This window comes from Onthophagus taurus, chromosome 5, assembly GCF_036711975.1.
Source record: "Onthophagus taurus isolate NC chromosome 5, IU_Otau_3.0, whole genome shotgun sequence".
NCBI classification, from domain to species: Eukaryota; Metazoa; Arthropoda; class Insecta; order Coleoptera; family Scarabaeidae; genus Onthophagus; species Onthophagus taurus.
Window position 1 is genome coordinate 238650 of NC_091970.1, and position 27090 is coordinate 265739.

At 27.7% G+C, this 27090-nt stretch overlaps 2 protein-coding genes and 1 long non-coding RNA gene across 11 annotated transcripts; 2 read left to right on the forward strand and 1 right to left on the reverse strand.

Moving 5' to 3' along the window:
* The first annotated feature begins 549 nt into the window (after positions 1 to 549).
* Positions 550 to 1366, forward strand: LOC111423428 (uncharacterized). The gene is made up of 2 exons (XR_002707475.2): positions 550 to 1065; positions 1111 to 1366. It is a non-coding gene; the product is annotated as an uncharacterized lncRNA (long non-coding RNA).
* On the reverse strand, positions 1280 to 19147 carry LOC111423427 (uncharacterized). Of its 3 annotated transcripts, XR_011640443.1 has the most exons (6): positions 19059 to 19147; positions 15792 to 16047; positions 3992 to 4151; positions 3830 to 3931; positions 1524 to 3778; positions 1280 to 1477 (listed from the first exon to the last, which is right to left on the reverse strand). XR_011640443.1 is itself a non-coding variant. In XM_023056655.2 (2 exons), exons 1-2 carry the CDS (start codon positions 7620 to 7622, stop codon positions 6908 to 6910), a joined length of 564 nt encoding a protein of 187 aa, XP_022912423.2. In that variant the 5' UTR covers positions 7623 to 7956; the 3' UTR covers positions 6818 to 6907. The 3 variants fall into 3 exon arrangements, 1 of the variants encoding a protein (XP_022912423.2); XR_011640444.1 differs by lacking the exons at positions 1280 to 1477; positions 1524 to 3778; positions 3830 to 3931; positions 3992 to 4151 and adding an exon at positions 6818 to 7302; XM_023056655.2 differs by lacking the exons at positions 1280 to 1477; positions 1524 to 3778; positions 3830 to 3931; ... (1 more) ...; positions 15792 to 16047; positions 19059 to 19147 and adding exons at positions 6818 to 7302; positions 7454 to 7956.
* Positions 16047 to 21442, forward strand: LOC111423425 (toll-like receptor 2 type-2). 7 transcript variants are annotated; one of them, XM_071196131.1, is made up of 5 exons: positions 16047 to 18941; positions 19019 to 19178; positions 19525 to 20293; positions 20549 to 20802; positions 21058 to 21442. In XM_071196131.1, exon 1 carries the CDS (start codon positions 16170 to 16172, stop codon positions 18663 to 18665), a length of 2496 nt encoding a protein of 831 aa, XP_071052232.1. In that variant the 5' UTR covers positions 16047 to 16169; the 3' UTR covers positions 18666 to 18941; positions 19019 to 19178; positions 19525 to 20293; positions 20549 to 20802; positions 21058 to 21442. The 7 variants fall into 7 exon arrangements, with proteins under 7 accessions (XP_071052232.1, XP_071052235.1, XP_071052233.1 ...); XM_071196134.1 differs by having other exon boundaries at positions 19525 to 20278; XM_071196132.1 differs by having other exon boundaries at positions 19525 to 19784; positions 20040 to 20802.
* The last annotated feature ends 5648 nt before the right edge of the window (positions 21443 to 27090 follow it).

A 27090-nucleotide genomic window follows, 5' to 3' on the forward strand; every position in this document is an offset into this window, starting at 1 on the left:
CAATATTGCTCTCTTGCATTTTTGTTCTCAGATGCGTCAATATCGAGAAAAATACAAAAATATGAAAATGCACTAAATTTCCTTGTTTTACTATTAGCTAATGGTAACATTCGGGAATCGAAGCATATTACAAAAAAACTTTTGGAGCAAAAGTTGTAGCAAATTTTATTCTTAACAACATTGGTCTCTTTAATTTTTGCTCTGAAATGCGTCAATAGCGAGAAAAATACGAAAATATGAAAATTTACTACATTTTCTTGTTTTACTATTAGCTAATGGTAACATTCGGTAATCGAAGCATGTTACAAAAAAACTTTTGGAGCAAAAGTTGTAGCAAATTTTATTCTTAACAATATTGCTCTCTTGCATTTTTGCTCTCAGATGCGTCAATATCGAGAAAAATACAAAAATATGAAAATTTATTAAATTTCCTTGTTTTACTACTAGCTAATGGTAACATTCGGGAATCGAAGCATATTACAAAAAAACTTTTAGATCAAAAGTTGTAGCAAATTTTATTCTTAACAACATTGGTCTCTTTCATTTTTGCTCTTAAATGCGTCAATATCGAGAAAAATACGAAAATATGAAAATTTACTACATTTTCTTGTTTTACTATTAGCTAATGGTAACATTCGGTAATCGAAGCATAAATGTTGTAAACACCCATGTTTTCAACACACCGTTTGTCTCAAAGCTGATTTGAAATAAAATTAAATTTAAAAAAAGCATAACCTTAAAATATCTAATGTCAACTTGACGTTTAAATGTCAACACTACAATTTTTATAAATAATCTATGTATGTCAATGACTCCAACAAATACATACGTATATCCCTAAATAAACTTATTATTTACAGTGTAAACAACTTTTTAGCATATAAAATCATAAATGGATCGTAACGAAATCAATTTTACCCAAGAAATAGTTGAAATCTCTCTCAACCATGATTTTGGTTCAATTTTTGCTCATTTTAACAATGTTTTCAATAACAAACTCGTATTTGCATCGACATTGTATTCTACAACCTCATTTGTGCCACTTTAATCGTGGTCCATCTATTGGTGAGTACCAAAACCGTTTATATTAAAATAAAATTGAATTTTTAGTTGTTGTGGATTGTTCGAAGTGCTGCAGAGAACCAAATAAAGTGCCTCCGATTCCTCTTTATACATCTTCGGTTCCTCCGGAAACTTCAGGAACTTCAGGACTTTCGGAAACAATAACAACAGATGAGACAACTACAATAACAGAATCTATTATTACAGGAAAACCAGATCCGTCAAAATAATTTTATTATTGTATTTTAACACAAACAATAACAACGATTTTATCTTGAAATTAAAACGTTTTCGTCGTACTCAATTTCAAAATTTTTGCATTCCTTTTTGCTGCAAACGAATGAGTATTTTTTTGGTAATTTTACGCAAAAGCATCGTGCGCATCCGATCATTTTAACTTGTCCTAACGAACAATCTAAGAAAAGATCAAGTAGTTTAGTTACTTAATTAAATCTACTTACCATTTTGTTCGTTAATAACTGAATTAAAAACGCCGAATAAAATCGAAAAAATTGTTATTAAAGCAAAGGAGTGAATCATTTTACTTAATATTTAGGATTTAAACTACATCGTAAAGAATTAATGGCGTATTGTGCTATTGTCTTTATATTTATGATTAATAAAACTCTTGTTTATGAATATAAACGGTTTATAATAAAATTGTTGAATATTCAATAAATCGGTACAGCGTTCTACTTTATCGTACGCGAATTGACAGATCATTTCAGAGATTATTATAACAAATAATAACTGTGTTACTTTACAACCGTTAAACCAGTGTTATATTTAAGCTATTTAAGGTGATCTTGTGTATTATTGTGAGTGTTTAATCAAATAGTATATTATTTATAATTGTTGAATATTCAATAAATCGGTACAACGTTCTACTTTATCGTACGCGAGTTGACAGATCATTTCAGAGATTATTATAACAAATAATAACTGTGTTACTTTACAACCGTTAAACCAGTGTTATATTTAAGCTATTTAAGGTGATCTTGTGTATTATTGTGAGTGTTTAATAAAATAGTATATTATTTATAATTGTTGAATATTCAATAAGTCGGTACAGCGTTCTACTTTATCGTACGCGAGTTGACAGATCATTTCAGAGATTATTATAACAAATAATAACTGTGTTACTTTACAACCGTTAAACCATTGTTATATTTAAGCTATTTAAGGTGATCTTGTGTATTATTGTGAGTGTTTAATAAAATAGTGTATTATTTATAATTGTTGAATATTCAATAAATCGGTACAACGTTCTACTTTATCGTACGCGAATTGACAGATCATTTCAGAGATTATTATAACAAATAATAACTGTGTTACTTTACAACCGTTAAACCAGTGTTATATTTAAGCTATTTAAGGTGATCTTGTGTATTATTGTGAGTATTTAATAAAATAGTATATTATTTATAATTGTTGAATATTCAATAAATCGGTACAGCGTTCTACTTTATCCTACGCGAATTGACAGATCATTTCAGAGATTATTATAACAAATAATAACTGTGTTACTTTACAACCGTTAAACCAGTGTTATATTTAAGGTGATCTTGTGTATTATTGTGAGTGTTTAATCAAATAGTATATTATTTATAATTGTTGAATATTCAATAAATCGGTACAACGTTCTACTTTATCGTACGCGAGTTGACAGATCATTTCAGAGATTATTATAACAAATAATAACTGTGTTACTTTACAACCGTTAAACCAGTGTTATATTTAAGCTATTTAAGGTGATCTTGTGTATTATTGTGAGTGTTTAATAAAATAGTATATTAATTATAATTGTTGAATATTCAATAAGTCGGTACAGCGTTCTACTTTATCGTACGCGAGTTGACAGATCATTTCAGAGATTATTATAACAAATAATAACTGTGTTACTTTACAACCGTTAAACCAGTGTTATATTTAAGCTATTTAAGGTGATCTTGTGTATTATTGTGAGTGTTTAATAAAATAGTATATTATTTATAATTGTTGAATATTCAATAAGTCGGTACAGCGTTCTACTTTATCGTACGCGAGTTGACAGATCATTTCAGAGATTATTATAACAAATAATAACTGTGTTACTTTACAACCGTTAAACCAGTGTTATATTTAAGCTATTTAAGGTGATCTTGTGTATTATTGTGAGTGTTTAATAAAATAGTATATTATTTATAATTGTTGAATATTCAATAAGTCGGTACAGCGTTCTACTTTATCGTACGCGAATTGACAGATCATTTCAGAGATTATTATAACAAATAATAACTGTGTTACTTTACAACCGTTAAACCAGTGTTATATTTAAGCTATTTAAGGTGATCTTGTGTATTATTGTGAGTGTTTAATAAAATAGTATATTATTCAACAAGCTATAATGGCATTTCAGACATAACCTCAATATAAGAAAGCTGTCATTTCTGTTATATTTTATTTTTTGATTGGCAGGTCGTGTCAGAAGTGCGAATAATGCTTGTCATTAGACCTGTCAAAATTCAAATGTATAACAAATAGATAATTCAATAGTTGTAGATAAAAGTATATTATATCGCTTAATTTAACACTTTATAATTGTGTTAAATAAAAATTTCGTTGTCACCACTGCCATTGTTGATGTCTTCGTCGTCGTTGTTGAAAATAAAGGGTCTCGCGTAACGTGGTTTGCATACTCGGCAAGGATTTGATGTGAAATAAATCCCAGATTGATCTAAAAAGTTCAAAATAAATAATTTGAGTAATCAATAAAACGCCTTTTTACAATAACCAGGGTAAAAATGGAATCTACAATAACCCAAATACCGATTACAATAATATTTTAAATTATTATAATCTCTATATTCCCAATAATTGTAACGATAACCTAAAAAAAAAAAATTAATTATTAAAATTTTTGATTTCTCCCCAAACGTTTTTATTTTACCTGTTATTTGAAAATTATTACAACACATTCGATAACCATCACAAAACCTTAATTGACGATACGTTAAATAATTATTAATGTAATGGGATTTCGAAACTACTACTACGATGATAATCAGAGCAAAAATAATCGAAACCTTCGCCATCGAAGTCTTCTTTATCTGTGCAAAAGGATGCTGATAACTTATCATATATATAACCTCAATTTTTGAGGTTATATCCTTATTGTTGATTTAATCAAAAAATTTTGTTAACAAAATTTGTTTAGAATTACTTCAGGAACAGTGTTTGTTAATACATTGAAATTTTAATTTCCCTCTGAATAGTATGCTATCAAAATTAATTATCTCGACAATTATTGTTTTTATTAAAAAATGTTTTAAATAAAATTTGTGTCAATTTCGATTTTGAATCAATTATCTTAATAAAATTTTTTTACATCTCTATTAATTAAGCATCTATGTATAATTATGTATAAAAACGGAAACATTATTATTTTGAGGTTATCTCCTTAATTATTGATTAAATAAAAAAAAATTGTTGACAAAGTTTGTTTGGAATTGTTTCAGGAACAATTTTTGTTAACACAATTTTTTTCTAACTTGAAATTTTAATTTCCCACTGAATAGTATGGTACAAAAATTAATATTTTTGAGGTTATATCCTTATTGTTGATTTAATCAAAAAATTTTGTTAACAAAATTTGTTTAGAATTACTTCAGGAACAGTGTTTGTTAATACAATTTTTTGCTAACTTGAAATTTTAATTTCCCTCTGAATAATATGCTATCAAAATTAATTATCTCAACAATTATTGTTTTTATTAAAAAATGTTTTAAATAAAATTTGTTTCAATTTCGATTTTGAATCAATTATCTTAATAAAATTTTTTTACATCTCTATTAATTAAGCATCTAAGTAATTATGTATAAAAACTGAAAAATTATTATTTTGAGGTTATCTCCTTAATTATTGATTAAATCAAAAAAAATTGTTGACAAAGTTTGTTTGGAATTGTTTCAGGAACAATTTTTGTTAACACAATTTTTTTCTAACTTAAAATTTTAATTTCCCACTGAATAGTATGGTACAAAAATTAAGATTTTTGAGGTTATATCCTTATTGTTGATTTAATCAAAAAATTTTGTTAACAAAATTTGTTTAGAATTACTTCAGGAATAATGTTTGTTAACACCATTTTTTGCTAACTTTAAATTTTAATTTCCCTCTGAATAGTATGCCATCAAAATTAATTATCTCAACAATTATTGTTTTTATTAAAAAATGTTTTAAATAAAATTTGTTTCAATTTCGATTTTGAATCAATTATCTTAATAAAGTTTTTTTACATCTCTATTAATTAAGCATCTAAGTATAATTATGTATAAAAACGGAAAAATTATTATTTTGAGGTTATCTCCTTAATTATTGATTAAATCAAAAAAAATTGTTGACAAAGTTTGTTTGGAATTGTTTCAGGAACAATTTTTGTTAACACAATTTTTTTCTAACTTGAAATTTTAATTTCCCACTGAATAGTATGGTACAAAAATTAATATTTTTGAGGTTATATCCTTATTGTTGATTTAATCAAAAAATTTTGTTAACAAAATTTGTTTAGAATTACTTCAGGAACAGTGTTTGTTAATACAATTTTTTGCTAACTTTAAATTTTAATTTCCCTCTGAATAGTATGCGATCAAAATTAATTGTCTCAACAATTACTGTTTTTATCAAAAAATGTTTTAAATAAAATTTGTTTCAATTTCGATTTTGAATCAATTATCTTAATAAAATTTTTTCACATCTCTATTAATTAAGCATTTAAGTATAATTATGTACAATAACGGAAAAATTATTATTTTGAGGTTATCTCCTTAATTATTGATTAAATCAAAAAAAATTGTTGACAAAGTTTGTTTGAAATTGTTTCAGGAACAATTTTTGTTAACACAATTTTTTTCTAACTTGAAATTTTAATTTCCCACTGAATAGTATGGTACAAAAATTAATATTTTTGAGGTTATATCCTTATTGTTGATTTAATCAAAAAATTTTGTTAACAAAATTTGTTTAGAATTACTTCAGGAACAGTGTTTGTTAATACATTGAAATTTTAATTTCCCTCTGAACAGTATGCTATCAAAATTAATTATCTCAACAATTATTGTTTTTATTAAAAAATGTTTTAAATAAAATTTATTTCAATTTCGATTTTGAATCAATTATCTTAATAAAATTTTGTTACATCTCTATTAATTAAGCATCTAAGTATAATTATGTATAAAAACGGAAAAATTATTATTTTGAGGTTATCTCCTTAATTATTGATTAAATCAAAAAGAATTGTTGACAAACCTTGTTTGGAATTGTTTCAGGAACAATTTTTGTTAACACAATTTTTTTCTAACTTGAAATTGTAATTTCCCACTGAATAGTATGGTACAAAAATTAATATTTTTGAGGTTATATCCTTATTGTTGATTTAATCAAAAAATTTTGTTAACAAAATTTGTTTAGAATTACTTCAGGAACAGTGTTTGTTAATACAATTTTTTGCTAACTTGAAATTTTAATTTCCCTCTGAATAGTATGCTATCAAAATTAATTATCTCAACAATTATTGTTTTTATTAAAAAATGTTTTAAATAAAATTTGTTTCAATTTCGATTTTGAATCAATTATCTTAATAAAAAATTTTTACATCTCTATTAATTAAGCATTTAAGTATAATTATGTATATTTTCGATTTTCTGAGAACGAGTGGAGGGGGCTGATAACATCATGTTTGTACTAACATTAAACAGTTTTTTTTTTTACGAAAAGATTAAGTAAAATTCTTTATTGATTTAATCAACACAAACATTTTTAAGCATTCTAAAAATATAAAAAACTACTAAGATTTTAAGTTAGATTTTTAACTAGGTGGAGGTTTTGATTCAATATCTTTTAAAGTTGTCGTTAAGATTTCGGTCGTTGTTGGTTCCGACCCTGTTGATGAGATGACTTCAAAATTCGTTGTTGTTATTAAATTCGTTGTAGACTCAAATGTTGTTATTTGAGAAGTTGTTGTCTCTAATACATTATTTGTTGTTATTATTTCTTTATTTGTTGTTGTTTCTTCTTTATTCGTTGTCGTTACATCTTTATTTGTAGTAGTTACTTCTTTATTTGTTGTTGTTTCTTTAAAATCAAAAGTACTTGTTTCTTGATTAATCGTAGTTGATTCAATTTCGGGTTTTAATTCATTCGGTTGTACAATTAAAGGATATAAAGGGTTACTTTGAATCTTATTACGGCACAAGTCATCTTCTGCAATTAAAATAAACATAAATATTAGCTATTTTATCTAGTTCCAGGTAAATATTTAAATAAAAAGTGAAGGTGAAGTCATCAAAGGTACATAAATTGATAAGAAAACCTTGATTATGTTTATTTTAACATTTTTATACATTTTACTTACCCGATACGAAACAATCGTTAATTTGATAACCGGCGGATGTGTAAATAACGCAAGAACGAAGATATGTTAGGTCTTTTAAAACGTATGTTTGCTGGTAAAATGGGAACCAAGACCAAGAATAAGATGTTGGTAAAAAAAGGACCGTTAAAAGAAGTGTTGAAGGAAACATCTTGATTTAGCAGCGGTTTTAATAGAATTAAATTGAATCAAACGGTTTTTTATTTAAAATAAGATGTCTTAGGTAAACTTCCGGGGAAAAATAATCTTATCAATGATTCATGATTAACAATAACGGTATTCACCAATTTAAATTGAAATCTTTTAAAAACATTCTCTTTTTTTAATTTAATTTTATTTAAAACATTTTTTGATAGAAACAATAATTATTGAGATAATTAATTTTGATAGCATACTATTCAGAGGGAAATTAAAATTTCAAGTTAGAAAAAAATTGTTTTAACAAACACTGTTCCTGAAGTAATTCTAACCAAATTTTGTTAACAAAATTTTTTGATTAAATCAATAATTAAGGAGATAACCTCAAAATAATAATTTTTCCGTTTTTATACATAATTACACTTGGATGCTTAATTAATAGAAATGCAACATTTTTTTATTAAGATAATTGATTCAAAATCAAAATTGAAACAAATTTTATTTAAAACATTTTTTGATAGAAACAATAATTATTGAGATAATTAATTTTGATAGCATACTATTCAGAGGGAAATTAAAATTTCAAGTTAGCAAAAAATTGTATTAACAAACACTGTTCCTGAAGTAATTCTAAACAATTTTTGTTAACACAATTTTTTTCTAATTTGAAATTTTAATTTCCCACTGAATAGTATGGTACAAAAATTAATATTTTTGAGGTTATATCCTTATTGCTGATTTAATCAAAAAATGTTGTTAACAAAATTTGTTTAGAATTACTTCAGGAACAGTGTTTGTTAATACAATTTTTTGCTAACTTGAAATTTTAATTTCCCACTGAATAGTATGCTACAAAAATTAATATTTTGAGGTTATATCCTTATTATTGATTTAATCAAAAAATGTTGTTAACAAAATTTGTATAGAATTACTTCAGGAACAGTGTTTGTTAATACAATTTTTTGCTAACTTGAAATTTTAATTTCCCACTGAATAGTATGGTACAAAAATTAATACTTTTGAGGTTATATCCTTATTGTTGATTTAATCGAAAAATTTTGTTAACAAAATTTGTTTAGAATTACTTCAGGAACAGTGTTTGTTAATACAATTTTTTGCTAACTTGAAATTTTAATTTCCCACTGAATAGTATGCTACAAAAATTAATATTTTTGAGGTTATATCCTTATTGCTGATTTAATCAAAAAATGTTGTTAACAAAATTTGTTTAGAATTACTTCAGGAACAGTGTTTGTTAATACAATTTTTTGCTAACTTGAAATTTTAATTTCCCACTGAATAGTATGCTACAAAAATTAATATTTTGAGGTTATATCCTTATTATTGATTTAATCAAAAAATGTTGTTAACAAAATTTGTTTAGAATTGCTTCAGGAACAGTGTTTGTTAAAACAATTTTTTTCTAACTTGAAATTTTAATTTCCCACTGAATAGTATGGTACAAAAATTAATGTTTTTGAGGTTATATCCTTATTGTTGATTTAATCGAAAAATTTTGTTAACAAAATTTGTTTAGAGTTACTTCAGGAACAGTGTTTGTTAATACAATTTTTTGCTAACTTGAAATTTTAATTTCCCACTGAATAGTATGCTACAAAAATTAATATTTTTGAGGTTATATTCTTATTGTTGATTTAATCAAAAAATTTTGTTAACAAAATTTGTTTAGAATTACTTCAGGAACAGTGTTTGTTAATACAATTTTTTGCTAACTTGAAATTTTAATTTCCCACTGAATAGTATGCTACAAAAATTAATATTTTTGAGGTTATATCCTTATTGCTGATTTAATCAAAAAATGTTGTTAACAAAATTTGTTTAGAATTACTTCAGGAACAGTGTTTGTTAATACAATTTTTTGCTAACTTGAAATTTTAATTTCCCACTGAATAGTATGCTACAAAAATTAATATTTTGAGGTTATATCCTTATTATTGATTTAATCAAAAAATGTTGTTAACAAAATTTGTTTAGAATTGCTTCAGGAACAGTGTTTGTTAAAACAATTTTTTTCTAACTTGAAATTTTAATTTCCCACTGAATAGTATGGTACAAAAATTAATGTTTTTGAGGTTATATCCTTATTGTTGATTTAATCGAAAAATTTTGTTAACAAAATTTGTTTAGAGTTACTTCAGGAACAGTGTTTGTTAATACAATTTTTTGCTAACTTGAAATTTTAATTTCCCACTGAATAGTATGCTACAAAAATTAATATTTTTGAGGTTATATTCTTATTGTTGATTTAATCAAAAAATTTTGTTAACAAAACTTGTTTAGAATTACTTCAGGAACAGTGTTTGTTAATACAATTTTTTGCTAACTTGAAATTTTAATTTCCCACTGAATAGTATGGTACAAAAATTAATATTTTTGAGGTTATATCCTTATTGCTGATTTAATCAAAAAATTTTGTTAACAAAACTTGTTTAGAATTACTTCAGGAACAGTGTTTGTTAATACAATTTTTTGCTAACTTGAAATTTTAATTTCCTACTGAACAGTATGGTACAAAAATTAATATTTTTGAGGTTATATCCTTATTGTTGATTTAATCAAAAAATGTTGTTAACAAAATTTGTTTAGAATTACTTCAGGGACAGTGTTTGTTAATACAATTTTTTGCTAACTTGAAATTTTAATTTCCCACTGAATAGTATGGTACAAAAATTAATATTTTTGAGGTTATCTCCTTAATTATTGATTAAATCAAAAAATTTTGTTAACAATGTTTGTTAAGAATTGCTTCAGGAACAGTGTTTGTTAATACAATTTTTTTCTAACTTGAAATTTTAATTTCCCACTGAACAGTATGGTACAAAAATTAATATTTTTGAGGTTATATCCTTATTGTTGATTTAATCAAAAAATGTTGTTAACAAAATTTGTTTAGAATTACTTCAGGGACAGTGTTTGTTAATACAATTTTTTGCTAACTTGAAATTTTAATTTCCCACTGAATAGTATGGTACAAAAATTAATATTTTTGAGGTTATATCCTTATTGCTGATTTAATCAAAAATTTTTGTTAACAAAACTTGTTTAGAATTACTTCAGGAACAGTGTTTGTTAATACAATTTTTTGCTAACTTGAAATTTTAATTTCCCTCTGAATAGTATGCTATCAAAATTAATTATCTCAATAATTATTGGTTTTATCAAAAAATGTTTTAAATAAAACTTGTTTCAATTTCGATTTTGAATCAATTATCTTAATAAAAAAATTTTACATTTCTATTAATTAAGCATCCAAGTGTAATTATGTATAAAAACGGAAAAATTATTATTTTGAGGTTATCTCCTTAATTATTGATTAAATCAAAAAATTTTGTTAACAATGTTTGTTAAGAATTGCTTCAGGAACAGTGTTTGTTAATACAATTTTTTTCTAACTTGAAATTTTAATTTCCCACTGAACAGTATGGTACAAAAATTAATATTTTTGAGGTTATATCCTTATTGTTGATTTAATCAAAAAATGTTGTTAACAAAATTTGTTTAGAATTACTTCAGGGACAGTGTTTGTTAATACAATTTTTTGCTAACTTGAAATTTTAATTTCCCACTGAATAGTATGGTACAAAAATTAATATTTTTGAGGTTATATCCTTATTGCTGATTTAATCAAAAATTTTTGTTAACAAAACTTGTTTAGAATTACTTCAGGAACAGTGTTTGTTAATACAATTTTTTGCTAACTTGAAATTTTAATTTCCCTCTGAATAGTATGCTATCAAAATTAATTATCTCAATAATTATTGGTTTTATCAAAAAATGTTTTAAATAAAACTTGTTTCAATTTCGATTTTGAATCAATTATCTTAATAAAAAAATTTTACATTTCTATTAATTAAGCATCCAAGTGTAATTATGTATAAAAACGGAAAAATTATTATTTTGAGGTTATCTCCTTAATTATTGATTAAATCAAAAAATTTTGTTAACAATGTTTGTTAAGAATTGCTTCAGGAACAGTGTTTGTTAATACAATTTTTTTCTAACTTGAAATTTTAATTTCCCACTGAACAGTATGGTACAAAAATTAATGTTTTTGAGGTTATATCCTTATTGCTGATTTAATCAAAAAATGTTGTTAACAAAATTTGTTTAGAATTACTTCAGGAACAGTGTTTGTTAATACAATTTTTTGCTAACTTGAAATTTTAATTTCCCACTGAATAGTATGCTACAAAAATTAATATTTTGAGGTTATATCCTTATTATTGATTTAATCAAAAAATGTTGTTAACAAAATTTGTTTAGAATTGCTTCAGGAACAGTGTTTGTTAAAACAATTTTTTTCTAACTTGAAATTTTAATTTCCCACTGAATAGTATGGTACAAAAATTAATATTTTTGAGGTTATATCCTTATTGTTGATTTAATCGAAAAATTTTGTTAACAAAATTTGTTTAGAGTTACTTCAGGAACAGTGTTTGTTAATACAATTTTTTGCTAACTTGAAATTTTAATTTCCCACTGAATAGTATGCTACAAAAATTAATATTTTTGAGGTTATATCCTTATTGCTGATTTAATCAAAAAATGTTGTTAACAAAATTTGTTTAGAATTGCTTCAGGAACAGTGTTTGTTAAAACAATTTTTTTCTAACTTGAAATTTTAATTTCCCACTGAATAGTATGGTACAAAAATTAATGTTTTTGAGGTTATATCCTTATTGCTGATTTAATCAAAAAATGTTGTTAACAAAATTTGTTTAGAATTACTTCAGGAACAGTGTTTGTTAATACAATTTTTTGCTAACTTGAAATTTTAATTTCGCACTGAATAGTATGCTACAAAAATTAATATTTTGAGGTTATATCCTTATTGTTGATTTAATCAAAAAATTTTGTTAACAAAATTTGTTTAGAATTACTTCAGGAACAGTGTTTGTTAATACAATTCTTTGCTAACTTGAAATTTTAATTTCCTACTGAACAGTATGGTACAAAAATTAATATTTTTGAGGTTATATCCTTATTGTTGATTTAATCAAAAAATTTTGTTAACAAAATTTGTTTAGAATTACTTCAGGAACAGTGTTTGTTAATACAATTTTTTGCTAACTTGAAATTTTAATTTCGCACTGAATAGTATGCTACAAAAATTAATATTTTGAGGTTATATCCTTATTGTTGATTTAATCAAAAAATTTTGTTAACAAAATTTGTTTAGAATTACTTCAGGAACAGTGTTTGTTAATACAATTCTTTGCTAACTTGAAATTTTAATTTCCTACTGAACAGTATGGTACAAAAATTAATATTTTTGAGGTTATATCCTTATTGTTGATTTAATCAAAAAATTTTGTTAACAAAATTTGTTTAGAATTACTTCAGGAACAGTGTTTGTTAATACAATTTTTTGCTAACTTGAAATTTTAATTTCGCACTGAATAGTATGCTACAAAAATTAATATTTTGAGGTTATATCCTTATTGTTGATTTAATCAAAAAATTTTGTTAACAAAATTTGTTTAGAATTACTTCAGGAACAGTGTTTGTTAATACAATTCTTTGCTAACTTGAAATTTTAATTTCCTACTGAACAGTATGGTACAAAAATTAATATTTTTGAGGTTATATCCTTATTGTTGATTTAATCAAAAAATTTTGTTAACAAAATTTGTTTAGAATTACTTCAGGAACAGTGTTTGTTAATACAATTTTTTGCTAACTTGAAATTTTAATTTCCCTCTGAATAGTATGCTATCAAAATTAATTATCTCAATAATTATTGTTTTTATCAAAAAATGTTTTAAATAAAACTTGTTTCAATTTCGATTTTGAATCAATTATCTTAATAAAAAAATTTTACATTTCTATTAATTAAGCATCCAAGTGTAATTATGTATAAAAACGGAAAAATTAATATTTTTGAGGTTATATCCTTACTGTTGATTTAATCAAAAAATTTTGTTAACAAAATTTGTTTAGAATTACTTTAGGAACAGTGTTTGTTAATACGATTTTTTGCTAACTTGAAATTTTAATTTCCCACTGAATAGTATGCTACAAAAATTAATATTTTGAGGTTATATCCTTATTATTGATTTAATCAAAAAATGTTGTTAACAAAATTTGTTTAGAATTGCTTCAGAAACTGTGTTTGTTAAAACAATTTTTTTCTAACTTGAAATTTTAATTTCCCACTGAATAGTATGGTACAAAAATTAATACTTTTGAGGTTATATCCTTATTGTTGATTTAATCGAAAAATTTTGTTAACAAAATTTGTTTAGAATTACTTCAGGAACAGTGTTTGTTAATACAATTTTTTGCTAACTTGAAATTTTAATTTCCCTCTGAATAGTATGCTATCAAAATTAATTATCTCAATAATTATTGTTTTTATCAAAAAATGTTTTAAATAAAACTTGTTTCAATTTCGATTTTGAATCAATTATCTTAATAAAAAAATTTTACATTTCTATTAATTAAGCATCCAAGTGTAATTATGTATAAAAACGGAAAAATTAATATTTTTGAGGTTATATCCTTACTGTTGATTTAATCAAAAAATTTTGTTAACAAAATTTGTTTAGAATTACTTTAGGAACAGTGTTTGTTAATACGATTTTTTGCTAACTTGAAATTTTAATTTCCCACTGAATAGTATGCTACAAAAATTAATATTTTGAGGTTATATCCTTATTATTGATTTAATCAAAAAATGTTGTTAACAAAATTTGTTTAGAATTGCTTCAGAAACTGTGTTTGTTAAAACAATTTTTTTCTAACTTGAAATTTTAATTTCCCACTGAATAGTATGGTACAAAAATTAATACTTTTGAGGTTATATCCTTATTGTTGATTTAATCGAAAAATTTTGTTAACAAAATTTGTTTAGAATTACTTCAGGAACAGTGTTTGTTAATACAATTTTTTGCTAACTTGAAATTTTAATTTCCCTCTGAATAGTATGCTATCAAAATTAATTATCTCAATAATTATTGTTTTTATCAAAAAATGTTTTAAATAAAACTTGTTTCAATTTCGATTTTGAATCAATTATCTTAATAAAAAAATTTTACATTTCTATTAATTAAGCATCCAAGTGTAATTATGTATAAAAACGGAAAAATTAATATTTTTGAGGTTATATCCTTACTGTTGATTTAATCAAAAAATTTTGTTAACAAAATTTGTTTAGAATTACTTTAGGAACAGTGTTTGTTAATACGATTTTTTGCTAACTTGAAATTTTAATTTCCCACTGAATAGTATGCTACAAAAATTAATATTTTGAGGTTATATCCTTATTATTGATTTAATCAAAAAATGTTGTTAACAAAATTTGTTTAGAATTGCTTCAGAAACTGTGTTTGTTAAAACAATTTTTTTCTAACTTGAAATTTTAATTTCCCACTGAATAGTATGGTACAAAAATTAATACTTTTGAGGTTATATCCTTATTGTTGATTTAATCGAAAAATTTTGTTAACAAAATTTGTTTAGAATTACTTCAGGAACAGTGTTTGTTAATACAATTTTTTGCTAACTTGAAATTTTAATTTCCCTCTGAATAGTATGCTATCAAAATTAATTATCTCAATAATTATTGTTTTTATCAAAAAATGTTTTAAATAAAACTTGTTTCAATTTCGATTTTGAATCAATTATCTTAATAAAAAAATTTTACATTTCTATTAATTAAGCATCCAAGTATAATTATGTATAAAAACGGAAAAATTATTATTTTGAGGTTATCTCCTTAATTATTGATTAAATCAAAAAATTTTGTTAACAAAACTTGTTTAGAATTACTTCAGGAACAGTGTTTGTTAAAACAATTTTTTTCTAACTTGAAATTTTAATTTCCCACTGAACAGTATGGTACAAAAATTAATATTTTTGAGGTTATATCCTTATTGTTGATTTAATCAAAAAAAAATGTTGACAAAGTTTGTTTAGAATTGTTTCAGGAACAATTTTTGTTAACACAATTTTTTTCTAACTTGAAATTTTAATTTCCCATTGAACATGTTATAAATTCGTTTTCTGTTTTATCTCCTGTCATTATGACGTTATATAATTATTTCCTTCATTTTAGTTATGTTTGCGTTTTCTACATCGCTATTCGGAAAGCTCCCAACCCCAAATTCGCCTTTTTTCTCTAAATCACAGAGTTTAATTATTATTGAAGTCATATCCTTACAGTTTAATATTCCGGGCGATTCTCTATTCCTTATTATCACATCACAATTATATCATAATACTGACATTTTCTCTTTGTCACTCTTGATATATATAAGAAAGTAGATTTTGCACATTTCATGTTATTAGATATATTACAGAAACCTGCTGACATTGATGCCGTTATTTACACTAAAAATCCAGAGAGGGCGCCACTTCTTTTGTACATCTTCGTGTATTATAAATTACAGCGCATGACATAAAATACTTCTACATACCTAAAAAAAATTTAAAGAATGTTCCAATAATAAACTGGTAAATACATTATTATGAATCAGTTAATACTAGATATTTTATCAACCAAAGTGATTTTAAATTTATATTAGAAATAAAATGAACTATGTTAATCATAACATTGTTCTTCCCATTGTTCTTTCAATTGGGGAATACGTGCGGTTCAACAGACGATAGTGCAATAAAGCAAAAGATATTTTTTCGTGGGCAGTGTAAATGCAAAGAGTACGTAGATGTGTACGCGACTTGTTATTATTTCCTTTGCGATACTTTCCCCAAGTTCTTCTCGACATCACTTAAATGCTTCAAAATAACCGATTCAGGAATTAAAGAGCTTTTATCCGGCGATTTCGATAATTTGTTGCACATAACCGAGTTGGACATCGAAAATAACATGAAGTTAGCATCAATTCAAATTGGAACTTTAAAGGATTTAAATAAATTGGAGATTTTATCGATTTCTTATAATCCCTCGTTGATGAGTTTGGATCAAGACGTTTTTGAAGGATTAAACAACTTAGTGACGTTGCGATTAATTCATAACGGCTTCAACGAAATCAAAGATGCTTCGATGGCGCTTAAAGCTTCCTTCATGCCGAAATTAACAACGATTATTTTATCGGAATTGGATTGTCGAAGAGTCGAAAAGGATGATTTTGCGAATTTAAATGGAAGTGGAGTGAGAAATATTTTTTTCGATAACTCCCAAATCGATTATATTCATCCCGAGGCGTTTATTTATTTAAATAATTTGAAGAATTTAAGCGTTAGCGTAACTTTGGTGGAGGAAACAAACATGATTGATGTTTTAAAAAAAATTTCTGAGCACAACATTCCTTTGATGTCGCTCAATTTAAAGGGGTGGGGGTTTAAAATGAGAGTTCCCAATAAACTCTTCAACGTGATTGCAAATACGACGATAACGGAACTAAATTTAAATCGAAACCAATTCCATAAAATCGATGAAAACACTTTTCCCGAGATGCCTAATATCGAAAGTTTAAAGTTAGAGGAATGCGTGATTACCGATATTAAAGAAAACGCGTTTATTTATTTCAAAAATTTGAAGGAGTTGTATTTGAAAAGGAATAAAATGATTACGGTGCCACGAGGTGTTTTAATACCGAGGTTGGAGGTGCTTGATATCTCGGGAAATACAATCCCAGGGAGTTCTTATTTTACGATTGATGATTACACAACTAAATTAGATAACATGACTTCGTTAAAAATCCTCGATTTGAGTTGTAACAACATTAAAAGGATTTATAACCTCAATTTATATGGGCCGAGAAACTTGAAAAAATTAAACCTCTTCGATGCGAACATCATGATTATATCCGACAATTCTTTTAGCGAACTAACAAATTTGGAGTATTTGAATTTGGGTAAAAATTATTTCCCAAAAAGATCTTGGGTTAAAGAAATTTTCACCGGGTTAATTAACCTAAAATATTTGTCGTTGGAAAGTTGCAAGATTGAATATTTTCTTAGTAACGACATCTTTGGGGAATTAATCTCATTAGAGACTTTAAATCTACGAAATAATTTCTTCACCGAGATAACCCCCGATTTCATGTTTTCTTTGAGAACGTTAAAAGTGTTGGATTTGAGCGAGAACCGATTAAAACCTTGGCATAATCGATTATTTAATAATAATAAAACCTCAATGGAGAATTTAACAATTTCAAGGAACCCCTTTACATATCTCACCGAAGCCATGCTTGAAGACTTTTTTAATTTTAAATTCGTCGATGTCTCAAATAACCCATTTTTTTGCGAATGCGACCAATTAATCGATCCATTCACTTCGTTACCCCTCTCGAAAATTAATCGCGTTTTAAATCTTTTAAACCAAACGAGTACTTTTTGTTTATTACCCGAATCGGCTGAAAACACAACGATCGTTGAATATTACCAAAATAATTATAAATCGTGTCAAAAAGAAAAAGAAATTAAAATCACAAATTATTTAGTACCCTCATTAATTTGCGGAATCCTCTTTTTACTAACTCTAATTCTTTGTTACATTTACCGATGGCACATCCGTTATTGGATCTTTTTAACAAAACTATCCATCACACAAAGAACCCAATTTAACAAAAAACGAGACGACACCATCCATTCAAATTATTTATACGACGCTTTCGTTTCGTACAGCACCGAAGACCGAAATTTCGTTATAACATTAGTTAGTATGTTGGAGAATTACGAACCTTTTCTTAAATTATGCGTCTATGAGAGAGATTTCGAACTCGGAACCATCATATCCGAATCGGTTTTGGAGTGCCTTTCGAGAAGCAGAAAAACCTTATTAATCATCAGCAATTCTTACATTAAATCGCAATGGTGTACTTGGGAAGCTCAGGTTGCTGAAAATCATCGGTTATTTTTTGAGAACGAACGCGGAGAATGTGTTAATGATTCCTTGATTATGATTAAATTAGGAAATATTTCAAGTAGTAACATAAGCCCGATGTTGAAGTATCTTATGAAAACTAGGATTTATTTGCAATGGGATTCCACGGAAAATAAACAAACACAATTTTGGGAGAAATTGAGAAATGCTTTAGGACCGGGATTAAATTGCGAAAATACAACTTAAATGACAAGGAAGTCGTTTGGGTTGCCTACACGTCGAAAATTTAATTATATTAATTTATATTTAATTTTTAATTGAATTATAACACAAATTTGTCGTGCAATAAATATTTTTTTTATTTGTCGCATAAAATTGACTTTAATTGAGTTAATTTTAAATAATTTTATTCCAAGTTCTTTGAAAATAACAAATGGCCGACGTCTTAAGTTGTCAACAAACTCGTTGAAGAAAAATAGAATTAAACGTTATTCAAGAAACCCAATAAATCTTTACCCACAAGTAAGTATTGATCAAAATTATAGGAAACTCTTGCGAGTTGTTCTTTGAGTTTGATTCTTTGATTTTTCTTTTTGTAGGTTATGTTAAATAATAAAATAAAATTATCATCCGACTTACTGCGAAAAAGAAAGGATTGGAGTTCAATGTGGTATCTGGATTCTTCTTACGGGAAATTGAACTGTTTGTTCTTCGGAAATAGGGTCTTGGATAAGATAATTCCCTTTTTATTTTAATATCGTAAGTTGATTTGACTTATTAAAAAAAATTATCTTAAATTTTTTGAGGTTATCTCAAAATTTCTTCGACGTGGATTCGACGCTGGTCAGACGACGACTCTCCCACTCCCTGTTCGCGATCTCCTTATATACCCCGGCACTCCAACTGTTTTTTCCTCGCTTCTGATTGGCTCTTAGCTTCGCGCCCTTTTCAAAATTCAAAATTCTTGCTTCGAAACTAGCGTCATCTCTTGATTTTTCTCGGAATTAACCTTCAAAATTTAATTCTTTTTTCGTTGATTTCTCCCTTATTCCTTTATGAAACGTAATAAAACTTCGTATTCAACGTTGTCTTTTCTTGTTTTCAGACATACATTGGAGTACACGCCAAATTTCATCAATGAGCAAAGTTAAAAAAATTCAATTTTAAATCAACGATTTCTTCAAAATAACGTTAAAACATCGAAGGATGGATGAAAAATGTGCTTTAGGAGCTGAACTATATTAATTGATACTTTTGGAAGCAAACTAAACGGTTTAAGATAAGATTTTCACCAACAAAAAATCTGTGTCAAAATTTCAAGGTTATGTTGTCTCGGTGAACTAAACGATGGTTAATTTTATCACGGTATTGATTAAATTTAGTATTTCCCAAAATTTTTAATTAATTCATTACAAAAGCATATTATTTTTACACTAATTATTATTAAAAAAGATTAAATTTAATTTGATTTTGTAATTCTCGCATCGAAACTAGCGTCATCTCTCGGATTTTTTCGGAACTAACCTTCAAAATTAAATTCTTTTTCCGTTGATTTCTTCCTTATTCCTTTATTAATCGTAATAAAACTTCGTATTCAACGTTGTCTTTTCTTGTTTTCAGACATACATTGGAGTACACGCCAAATTTCATCAATGAGTAAAGTTAGAAAAATTCAATTTTAAATCTTCCTCAAAATAACGTTAAAACCTCAAACGATGGATGAAAAATGTGCTTTAGGAGCTGAACTATAATAATTGATACTTTTGGAAGCAAACTAAACGGTTTTAGATAAGATTTCCACCAACAAAAAATCTGTGTCAAAATTTCAAGGTTATGTTGTCTCGGTGAACTAAACGATGGTTAATTTTATCACGGTATTGATTCAATTTAGTATTTCCCAAAATTTTTAATTAGTTCATTACAAAAGCATATTATTTTTACACTAATTATTATTAAAAAAGATTAAATTTAATTTGATTTTGTAATTCTCGCATCGAAACTAGCGTCATCTCTCGGATTTTTTCGGAACTAACCTTCAAAATTAAATTCTTTTTCCGTTGATTTCTTCCTTATTCCTTTATTAATCGTAATAAAACTTCGTATTCAACGTTGTCTTTTCTTGTTTTCAGACATACATTGGAGTACACGCCAAATTTCATCAATGAGTAAAGTTAGAAAAATTCAATTTTAAATCTTCCTCAAAATAACGTTAAAACCTCAAACGATGGATGAAAAATGTGCTTTAGGAGCTGAACTATAATAATTGATACTTTTGGAAGCAAACTAAACGGTTTTAGATAAGATTTCCACCAACAAAAAATCTGTGTCAAAATTTCAAGGTTATGTTGTCTCGGTGAACTAAACGATGGTTAATTTTATCACGGTATTGATTCAATTTAGTATTTCCCAAAATTTTTAATTAGTTCATTACAAAAGCATATTATTTTTACACTAATTATTATTAAAAAAGATTAAATTTAATTTGATTTTGTAATTCTCGCATCGAAACTAGCGTCATCTCTCGGATTTTTTCGGAACTAACCTTCAAAATTAAATTCTTTTTTCGTTGATTTCTTCCTTATTCCTTTATTAATCGTAATAAAACTTCGTATTCAACGTTGTCTTTTCTTGTTTTTAGACATACATTGGAGTACACGCCAAATTTCATCAATGAGCAAAGTTAGAAAAATTCAATTTTAAATCAAGGATTTCCTCCTCAAAATAACGTTAAAACATCAAAGGATGGATGAAAAATGTGCTTTAGGAGCTGAACTATATTAATTGATACTTTTGGAAGCAAACTAAACGGTTTTAGATAAGATTTCCACCAACAAAAAATCTCTCTGTCACAAATTCTAGGTTATGTTCTCTTGGTGAACTAAGAGAATGTTAAAATTGGTGAATACCGTTATTGTTAATCATGAATCATTGATAAGAAAATAAATTTAATATTTAAAGAGATTATTTTTCCCCGGAAGTTTACCTAAGACATCTTATTTTAAATAAAAAACCGTTTGATTCAATTTAATTCTATTAAAACCACTGCTAAATCAAGATGTTTCCTTCAACACTTCTTTTAACTGTCCTTTTTTTACCCAACCAGTCGGAATGTTAATTAATCACTTTCCAAACAGTTATTCTGTAGTTGGAGCTTTTATATATAAACCCAATCCAACGTATATTTTAGTGGTTCGGTTCTTAGCTGAATAATTCCAAAATATCCCAACAGATGGCGCCACATGCGTATTGCAGGTGCTTGTCAAAATTGAAACTGAATATAAGTTTATTGTAAGGAAAAAGTCTTATTTAATTGGTTTAAAAGGCTGTATTTAACTCAAAATTGGTTTATCTAGGGTATTATAAACAAGGTAAGTGAATTAAATCAAAAAAAGATATTTTTAATTTATTTATTTTAATTAAAATCGATTTAAATTAACTAGAATTAACGAATTTGTTATGAATGCGAGATAATCGTAAAGAATTCGAATTGTTTTAAAATTAATAAAAATTAGGTTAAAAAATCGTAATAAAATTTTATTATTTTAAGGTTATCCAACTTGGCTCGGTTACCATGGTGATTAAGATCCAAACATTGCAGTCGTGCAGTTGCTTGTCAAAATTGGTGTTGAATTTAAGTTTTTTTTTAATTAACAACACATAATTAATTGGATTTAAAGGTTGTGTTTAATTCAAAATGGATAAATGGATGAAATTATAAGCAAGGTAAGTGGATTAGAGAAATAGTGCCAGTAGTTTGCCACATAGATATACAGGTGTATCTGAATGACTGCAACAAACTTCAAGGGGTGATTCTTTAGTGAATTTTAAGGGTTATTATATATTTTAGTTATTATAACGTCCATTATATAACGTCATATTGACAAGAGATAAAACAGAAAACGAATTTATAACAACATGTGCGCCTTCTACTTACACTTTATATCAAGCGTGACAAAGAGAAAATATCGTTATTTTGATGTGGATGTGATAACAATAGCAAAATACAAATAGCAAATAACAAATAGAACAATAAATAATTAAAATGAAGGAAATAGTATATAATCATATTGACAGGAGATAAAACAGAAATCTACTTGTCAATACAATATTTAGTTCAAACCTTTATTTCATAGATGGCTTAAACGTCATCGTTTTAATTAATTTAATCTCAATTATTATAAATTAATCATTTATATTTTTACAACTATTATAAGGATAAACCCAGAAAACGGCGAAATTAAATTTAACGATAAGATTATATAAAAAAGCTTTCAAACAAAGTAATCTTTTACGATACAAATAAAAGTTATTTAAAGCGAAAATAGAAAATCTCAAAAATAAACTTGAATGATGTTTGGCAGAAAGTTACTTTTCAAAATGTGCCATCATTTGGCACATTCTGCCCAAACTTAGACGCCAACAGTTAACGACTTCACTTCTTCCTCCTTGCCAACACACGTTTTTAAATAAATCAAAATTAATATTACGCCCACAACGAGGGAATGTAAAAATTGATTAATTTTGAATTAATTATTATTTTGTTATGGAGTTATTAATCATTACTAAAAGGTGTAGTAAAACTCCCCCAATATCTAACATCATGCGCAAGTCCAGTAGTCTAACAGCATTATCTCCAGTAAATATAGAGCTCGGTTAACGTTTTACGTTTTAGTTTCGCTCGCGACGTCGTGAAGTTCGAACGAATCGCTGCTTCGACGCGTTTTCGAATCTCCGCGTGGTTTGACGATCTAACAATAGTTTTTCTGTTTTTGTTTATAATTTGTTTCACAAATCTACAACAAACGGATTGCATCAAGTTAAGAATTAAAAACGGAAAGATGGACAAAGGTAACTCAACTAAACTATTTATAGCTTAATATAGTTTAACATTTAGACAAAATTTAATTATTCGATTCAAAATTATAGATTTTTGAATTTTTATTTTTAAGTTATTAGAGAAAAATGTGGCTAATTGTAACTTTCCGACGAACGAGGAGTAAGACTCCTCTCTTTGGGGTTTCTGAATAATTTTCAACGTCGACTTTAAAAGTTTAAAAAGCCACTTTTCTATTAACAAGTGCGGCGGCTCCGGAACGGGTTTTAAAATCAATATTTGTTTTTAGTTTCGGCTTTGGAAGTTATTTAGTTTCGTTGTCGACGATTAAGGAAGGAGATCACGTCGATCTCGGAGTGTTGTCTAAAATGAAACCGATCTTTTTGTATCAGCACAAATTCCTGTACGATATCTTTATCTTATATATTATTAGACATTATTTGTTTTTTTAATGTTATCTTGTAATGACTTCGTTTTTGTGTAAGTAGCTGACAGTTGGATTATTTACAAAAGCCTAATTGTATAATTTTAAAATAAAGTCTTTATGTTACGCATTGTTGAGTCATCTTGCCGTTGTTGATGATGCATTATGCTTTGCATAGAGCAATTTAAAGTTGTTATTCTAATATTTCCTGTTATTGCGTTTTTTGGAATCATCATTTTGTTTTTGTGGAATTTAAACACTGTTCATAACTGTCTAGCCATCATCTGTTCTTGTATTGTATAATTTTCTTGTTGAATTATTTCCACAAATCTTGGTGTATCGTTTTTATTTGTGTTATTACTTTTGGGTGTCGTGATTTTGGAGAGATTCCTATAGCTGGAGCTTGTGCCCAAAGCACTACAATTTACCCGTGCGACGATAGCAACAAACTTTTACCCGTAATTTCCTATCTACTTTCTTAGCTGATATCTTCCTTATAATTAGCGATAGCGAAAAACTAAATGCACCACTTGAAAGCTTGAATCTTTCTCTATCTAAAACCGGGTTTTCGTCTGTTGTCCATTGTTACTAAAAGACACCAATAGAAAGAGCAGGAAATTTCCGATAAGATAGATATGGTTCTAGAGTTTGCTCCTGCTCATATAAGAAAGTTATCTTCCGAACAAGGTTTAAGAGTGGCTAAAACGTGTGAATTTAGCAGTTTGGTCAAAAATGTACGTGTGCAAGCGCGTGATCGCCGCGGGTTATACACCAATAGAAAGAGCAGGAAATTTCCGATAAGATAGATATGGTTCAAGAGTTTTCTCCTGCTCATATAAGAAAGTTATCTTCCGAACAAGGTTTAAGAATGGCTAAAATGTGTGAATTTAGCAGTTTGGTCAAAAATGTACGTGTGCAAGCGCGTGATCGCCGCGGGTTATACACCAATAGAAAGAGCAGGAAATTTCCGATAAGATAGATATGGTTCAAGAGTTTGCTCCTGCTCATATAAGAAAGTTATCTTCCGAACAAGGTTTAAGAATGGCTAAAACGTGTGAATTTAGCAGTTTGGTCAAAAATGTACGTGTGCAAGCGCGTGATCGCCGCGGGTTATACACCAATAGAAAGAGCAGGAAATTTCCGATAAGATAGATATGGTTCAAGAGTTTGCTCCTGCTCATATAAGAAAGTTATCTTCCGAACAAGGTTTAAGAATGGCTAAAACGTGTGAATTTAGCAGTTTGGTCAAAAATGTACGTGTGCAAGCGCGTGATCGCCGCGGGTTATACACCAATAGAAAGAGCAGGAAATTTCCGATAAGATAGATATGGTTCAAGAGTTTTCTCCTGCTCATATAAGAAAGTTATCTTCCGAACAAGGTTTAAGAATGGCTAAAATGTGTGAATTTAGCAGTTTGGTCAAAAATGTACGTGTGCAAGCGCGTGATCGCCGCGGGTTATACACCAATAGAAAGAGCAGGAAATTTCCGATAAGATAGATATGGTTCAAGAGTTTGCTCCTGCTCATATAAGAAAGTTATCGACCCGAACATGGTTTAAGAATGGCTAAAATGTGTGAATTTAGCAGTTTGGTCAAAAATGTACGTGTGCAAGCGCGTGATCGCCGCGGGTTATACACCAATAGAAAGAGCAGGAAATTTCCGATAAGATAGATATGGTTCAAGAGTTTTCTCCTGCTCATATAAGAAAGTTATCATCCCAAACAAGGTTTAAGAATGGCTAAAATGTGTGAATTTAGCAGTTTGGTCAAAAATGTACGTGTGCAAGCGCGTGATCGCCGCGGGTTATACACCAATAGAAAGAGCAGGAAATTTCCGATAAGATAGATATGGTTCTAGAGTTTGCTCCTGCTCATATAAGAAAGTTATCTTCCGAACAAGGTTTAAGAATGGCTAAAACGTGTGAATTTAGCAGTTTGGTCAAAAATGTACGTGTGCAAGCGCGTGATCGCCGCGGGTTATACACCAATAGAAAGAGCAGGAAATTTCCGATAAGATAGATATGGTTCAAGAGTTTGCTCCTGCTCATATAAGAAAGTTATCGACCCGAACATGGTTTAAGAATGGCTAAAATGTGTGAATTTAGCAGTTTGGTCAAAAATGTACGTGTGCAAGCGCGTGATCGCCGCGGGTTATACACCAATAGAAAGAGCAGGAAATTTCCGATAAGATAGATATGGTTCAAGAGTTTGCTCCTGCTCATATAAGAAAGTTATCGACCCGAACATGGTTTAAGAATGGCTAAAATGTGTGAATTTAGCAGTTTGGTCAAAAATGTACGTGTGCAAGCGCGTGATCGCCGCGGGTTATACACCAATAGAAAGAGCAGGAAATTTCCGATAAGATAGATATGGTTCAAGAGTTTTCTCCTGCTCATATAAGAAAGTTATCATCCCAAACAAGGTTTAAGAATGGCTAAAATGTGTGAATTTAGCAGTTTGGTCAAAAATGTACGTGTGCAAGCGCGTGATCGCCGCGGGTTATACACCAATAGAAAGAGCAGGAAATTTCCGATAAGATAGATATGGTTCAAGAGTTTGCTCCTGCTCATATAAGAAAGTTATCGACCCGAACATGGTTTAAGAATGGCTAAAATGTGTGAATTTAGCAGTTTGGTCAAAAATGTACGTGTGCAAGCGCGTGATCGCCGCGGGTTATACACCAATAGAAAGAGCAGGAAATTTCCGATAAGATAGATATGGTTCAAGAGTTTTCTCCTGCTCATATAAGAAAGTTATCATCCCAAACAAGGTTTAAGAATGGCTAAAATGTGTGAATTTAGCAGTTTGGTCAAAAATGTACGTGTGCAAGCGCGTGATCGCCGCGGGTTATACACCAATAGAAAGAGCAGGAAATTTCCGATAAGATAGATATGGTTCTAGAGTTTGCTCCTGCTCATATAAGAAAGTTATCTTCCGAACAAGGTTTAAGAATGGCTAAAACGTGTGAATTTAGCAGTTTGGTCAAAAATGTACGTGTGCAAGCGCGTGATCGCCGCGGGTTATACACCAATAGAAAGAGCAGGAAATTTCCGATAAGATAGATATGGTTCAAGAGTTTGCTCCTGCTCATATAAGAAAGTTATCGACCCGAACATGGTTTAAGAATGGCTAAAATGTGTGAATTTAGCAGTTTGGTCAAAAATGTACGTGTGCAAGCGCGTGATCGCCGCGGGTTATACACCAATAGAAAGAGCAGGAAATTTCCGATAAGATAGATATGGTTCAAGAGTTTTCTCCTGCTCATATAAGAAAGTTATCATCCCAAACAAGGTTTAAGAATGGCTAAAATGTGTGAATTTAGCAGTTTGGTCAAAAATGTACGTGTGCAAGCGCGTGATCGCCGCGGGTTATACACCAATAGAAAGAGCAGGAAATTTCCGATAAGATAGATA